The sequence below is a fragment of the Sphaeroforma arctica genome (genome assembly GCF_001186125.1).
Source record: "Sphaeroforma arctica JP610 unplaced genomic scaffold supercont1.467, whole genome shotgun sequence".
Classification (NCBI taxonomy): domain Eukaryota; class Ichthyosporea; order Ichthyophonida; genus Sphaeroforma; species Sphaeroforma arctica.
This window is the reverse complement of record NW_014040091.1, coordinates 56,370-62,385: the sequence shown is the minus strand read 5'-3', so window position 1 is coordinate 62,385 and position 6,016 is coordinate 56,370. Positions and strand designations below refer to the sequence as shown.

General features: G+C 35.5%; 2 protein-coding genes across 2 annotated transcripts in view; both read right to left on the bottom strand.

The window, feature by feature from the left end:
• Positions 1-57: 57 nt before the first annotated feature.
• Positions 58-700, bottom strand: SARC_06510 (hypothetical protein; the record flags this gene model as incomplete). Its single annotated transcript, XM_014299585.1, has 2 exons — positions 58-291; positions 440-700. The coding sequence occupies 2 exons, from the start codon at positions 698-700 to the stop codon at positions 58-60; spliced, it is 495 nt and encodes a 164-aa protein (XP_014155060.1).
• A 2,020-nt stretch (positions 701-2,720) lies between these two features.
• SARC_06509 (hypothetical protein) overlaps positions 2,721-6,016 on the bottom strand; it is a 7,832-nt gene continuing 4,536 nt past the window's right edge. Inside the window, exons 6-8 of the mRNA XM_014299584.1 lie at positions 5,253-5,343; positions 4,366-4,456; positions 2,721-2,888 (exon numbers count right to left, since the gene is read on the bottom strand). Of these exons, the coding sequence (XP_014155059.1) occupies positions 2,774-2,888; positions 4,366-4,456; positions 5,253-5,343 (297 nt within the window). The 3' untranslated portion in view covers positions 2,721-2,773. The remainder of the gene's footprint in view (positions 2,889-4,365; positions 4,457-5,252; positions 5,344-6,016) is intronic.

The following is a 6,016-nucleotide window of genomic DNA, read 5'->3' as shown; positions in this document are numbered from 1 at the left end:
TATATTATATATATATATATATATATATATATATATATATACATACTCATCCATATACTATACGCTTTCGTACCTTTCTTCATTCCAGCCATAAACACGCCCTGCATACTTCCCCGGCATTCTGGCTGAGTGATAGACAAACCCTCTGATCTCCGGGTACATTGCTGCAAGGTCAGCAGCGCTCTGTAACGAATCCACTTTCCCGAGAAAGCCGTCGCCATTTATATCGCCAATTAGTTTGTACACCATATTGCGGTCTCGGTAGATGGTTACTTTGCGTTTGTCTTCTCTCTGTACACGCGTGTGTGTGCATTGTATTGCACGGGGGTGGGTGAGAGTGTTGTCGAGGTTAGGAATACAATAGTAACTAATAAACTTTAAACCCCTACACGACCAATCGAACCCTGGGCGATCCAATTTATATCTTGATCACACTCACCTTATCGAGCGAGAGATTCGAATCCATATTCGGCAATCCACCTTCCTTATCAGGCAATCCACCTTCCTTATTCGGCGATTCATCTTCAATCATAGGCAGTTCCGGAACCGGCGATACACTGGGCCTCCGGTCTGATTCCATAATTCCCGTTCTACTTCTTTCCGAATCCGTACTATTGCCTCGGGATCTGTGTAACACATTCCGGTCTCCGATAGACAGTCGTCTGAAGATGTCTTCTTCTTCCCCGCTCATGGGCTCCATGGACATGCGCAATCTCTCGGCCCTACGGAAAACGTACGGCGGGTGGTAAACGTAAATACGCAAGCATTGGGGAACGAGTATAAATAGTATTACTATGGGTACCATTGACGGCGTAATCTCTCGGCCCTATGAAAACGTACGACGGGTGATAAACGTAAATACGCAAGTATTGGGGATCGAGCATAAATAGTATTACTATGGGTACCATTGACTATGTAATCTACTATGGGTACCATTGACTACGTAATCTCTCGGCCCTATGAAAACGTACGACGGGTGATAAACGTAAATACGCAAACATTTGGGATCGAGCATAAATAGTTTTACTATAGGTTATACGAACATGCGCAATCTATGAAATGGGACAACAAGTGATAAACGCAAACAAGGAGACATTTGGGATCAAGCAAAAGCATGACTTCTATGGATTCGATTGACATGCATATTCTCTCGGCACTAAAAGTACATACAAAGTAAGATATTAGTAGATACGGATATCTACAGAACCGGAGGGGGGCGCCCGTAACATGCGCAATCTATCAGCTATATCCATGCATGCGCACCATAATCAACGAAAATACATGATGATAGATATTCACGAGCACACACATACACTCAACGAACTCTCTCTATATATATACATATATATATATATATATATATAAAGCACACAGACTCACTTTACTCTCTCTCACACTCACTATATAATACATGAAGCGCAATCTCTCCTTCTTATGGTGCGAATTGAGTTCTACAGTGCCGCTGATACCGTCAACGTGTTTATGTATTTATCTACATACCAATATAGTAAGCTTAAAACGGTTATATATCATATCTATGCGATTTCACAATATACACGTGGTGCTATACAACAGCCACCACTGATCCAGTATAGTTCAGTATAGTTCCGTATAGTTCAGTATAGTTCCGTATAGTTCAGTATAGTTCCGTATAATTCTGTATAGTTTCGTATAGTTCCGTATAGGTCCGTATAGTTCAGTCTAATTCCGTATAGTTCCGTATAGTTCAGTATCGTACTTACGGTCTATCCAATATAACAAACTTAATACGGCTCTGCATCACATTAATGCGGCTTCACGATATACTTGCAGCATTCACATACTGCTGTATCGTATAGTTTAGTATTGTTTTGGTTCACGATATACTTACAGCATTGACATACTGCTGTATCATATTGTTTAGTATTGTTTTGGGGTTCATACGGTGCGAATTTGAGCTTTGAAGTGCAGTTGGTTTCATCTTGTATTCATGTATTTAAATTACAAACCTTGTTCTTACAAAAATACTGTTTGTGTCGTATACTCGCAGTGTTTTGCAGTGTACATATAGAGTTACACAACATCTCGATACTATTATATCGTATATGTATTCTGATACTTATACGCACTCTGATACTCGTACTCTGATACTATTATATCGTCTACCTATTCTGATACTATCAAGAAGTATACGCACTCTGCTACTATTATATCGTATATGAATTCCAATACTATCAAAAAGTATATGTACTCAGATACTAATATATCGTATATGTATTTTGATACTATCAAGAAGTATACGTACTCTAATACTATCATATCGTATATGTATTCTGATACTATTAAAAAGTATACGTGCTCTGATACTATTATACAGTACACGGACGGTGATATACAATATTTCTATACTGTTATATAGTATCCATTGCTACACTGATAAGTAGTCTACTTATGTTTATTCCATACTTACATACATCATCCTTATACTGTTATATATAATAGTTTCCTATACTGATGAGTAAAGTACTTATGTCATGTTCTTTCATACATACATGCATCATTCCTATATTGCTATATAGTATCCATTCCTTTACAGGCAAGTAGTGTACTTCTGTCATGTTCTTTCATACATAAATACATCATTCCTATATTAGTATATAGTATCCATTCCTTTACTGGTAAGTAGTGTACTTATGTCATGTTCTTTCATACATACATACATCATTCCTATATTGGTATATGGTATCCCTTCCTTTACTAGTAAGTAGTGTACTTCTGTTGTGTTATTTCATACTTACGGAGCGTATTTGAGTTCTATAGTGCCGCTAGTGACGTGTGCTTCTGGAATCCATTTTCTTTTGTCGCCTCGTCCTGCTTCGTCCGCACGTTTCTGACTCCATGCGAAAACGCTGGAATATGCCAATTAAATAAGGGTTAAAACTCAGAGATTTAAAAGTGGTAAAAAGGGAAAAGGTGCTTAATTTGGCGTTGTTCATGCGAAAATTATTTTAATGTCAATCCAATCAGGGCTAAAAACCAGAGATTTGTGAGATAAAATACGGAATAAGGTACTTAGATTGGTGTTCTTCATGCGAAAACTCTGCACCATAGCATTTGAACCAGGTTCAGCGTCCATTGACGTGCGAGATAAACCATGTTTGAGGCAATTGGATTGATAATACACGACATGCGAAGACTCTGTAGGGGTTAAGACTGAATGCTTGTTCATTTAATCAAGCCTAATGATCTTATATTTGCGAGATAAGCCATACTGGAGGTACACATATATAATTATTTTAGACACGCGCGTACTCAACAATATGTGTACATATTTTAAATATACATATATATATATATATATATGTATATATATATATATATATATACATATATACAAATGTAAATACTTTATATATATATATATATATATATGTACACATGTACACATGTACACATGTATACATATATATAAATATATATATATATATATATACATATATACACATACATATATATCTATACATACATACATACATATATATACATATACATAAAATATATGATATATAGATATATATACTAATAATAATATATATACATATGTAAATACATATATATATATATATATGTATCCACACATACATATATATATATATATATATATATATATATATATATATATACATACATATCTATACATACATACATATATGCATAAATACATACATACATCCATACATACATATATATATTTATGTATATATATATATAAAATATATGATACATATATATATATATATATATACATATACATATATATATATATACATATATATATATATTTATATATATTATAATAATAATAATAAAACTATTAATAATAATAATAATAATAACTATAATAATAATATATTTATATATATGCGTGTGTGTGTATGATAACTTTCATAAACATATGTCAGCTAGATTGATTGAAACATATGCCATCGGATACAGATACACTAAACACATTTGTACCAGCTTCCTCTTTATATATGAATGCTGATTCCGGATCGCACACTTATATACTCTATATTCACCCTCAGATACGTACATATGCACTCTTACTAGCATTATTTGAAGATACATGGCACTTGAACACCCACAGATATATATATATATATATACACTTAAGATTTGTACACAAAAGCCTAGGATATATACACCCTGATATATATATATATATATATATAAATCTATACAAACACACACACATATATATATATATATATATAGTCTCTCCTATATGCTCTAGTTGATATTCAAAGTCACACACACAGAGATACACACAATTATATATATCTATATATATTGGGCTATAGGGTTTAGTCAGGCAAACTCACTCACCGCCTACTCCATTCGTTGCTCAGAATGCTGAGATTCCTGGGCTGATGCCAGGTGAAGTACTTGGCCTCAGGCACTTGCATGGCTAAGTGGGCTGTAAAAAATATACGTTAAATTGGACATGAATAGGGATAGTTCGGTGCTTTATCAAACAGTTATACGTACAGGTGGATGTAAGTAAGCCCATGCAACAGAGCAGATAGAATGTACCGGCACGTGCTAGCAGTTGGGGTGATGTACTTGCACTTGCATGGCTAAGTGGGCCTAAAACCTTTGGCCAGGTACTTGCAGTTGCATGTTTGAGTGGGATATACAACGTATGAGATAGATTGGTCGGGCACGCGCACATATACAGATACACGTGTAGACTAACATGTAGTAGCAGGGATGGCAGATAGTATCAAGAGAAACCCATTTTCTCCGGCATTTGCATTGTCAAACGATCTGGGAAGTATATTCAAGGGATAGTTGGACATACACACGGATACACAAATACAAACAAGTATTATAAAACTCCAGTAGGAACTTAATGAAATACGGATATTTCTACTATTTCCATAATATGAGTAAACATATTAGAAACTTCAGGAAATTTCTTATATTTCTACTGTTATATTTTACAGGTAGTTATGTGGGATCGCATGGACAAAGTGAAAAAGTAGGTAAAGTGAAGCACTTAAGCTCAGGTATTCCACCAACTAAACGGGCTATAAGGTATATCAGAACGATAGTATGCATTATTAGGTGCGTGTATGTATGCGGGTACATATCTATCCCGGTGACCGTTTTCAATACCACAGTATGACAAGTTCAACATACATATGAACATGTGCAAACCCTAAACCCTAAAACCCTATAAAAACATATCCATATGTATGTCTATAACATACCCGCTTCCTTCAGTGTCACAGCCATTCCACAATATCCGTCGCCATTTTTGTCTTTGATTTTGGAATACACCATATTGAGATTTCCGGTAGACTGTGGGTGTACAAATATGGCAAACAATGACTCATCGAGAAGCGCTTAAGCCAGACTGAAAAGGCATATACGAAAGTGCACACCACATTGAGATTTCCCGTCGACGGTGTGTTTGTAGGTATAGCAATGACTCATCACGAAGTGCTTAAACCTGACTCAAGTAGATAAGAAAGCGCACAAGATTTCCCGTAGACTGTGTTTATAGGTAAAGCAATGACTCATCGCGAAGTACTTAGGCCTGACTCAAGTAGATAAGAAAGTGCGCACCACATTGAGATTTCCCGTAGACAGTGTGTTAATAGGTAAAGCAATAACTCATCGAGAAGTACGTATAACTTAAAACAGGCTCGAGTATAAAGAAAATTTACACCATACTAAGACTTGCTATGGCTTGTGAGGGTAGAATGAGTGAACGAGAATATACAGAGCATGGCTCACATATAAATGAGAGTGCAGCGTATTGAGCTATGCCCTGAACTTGGTTTATTTCACAGACAATGAGTCATCACAATTCATCCAACCTGACGCAGATGCAAAAGAAAAGGATATCCGCAATTCACACTTAATTCAAAGCAACAAAGAAACAAACGAATGGACAACTATACCACACCATCTCTAAACAAAAAACAGAATTTGTGATTGTTTATAGTTATGCGCAAATGCCTACGCACGT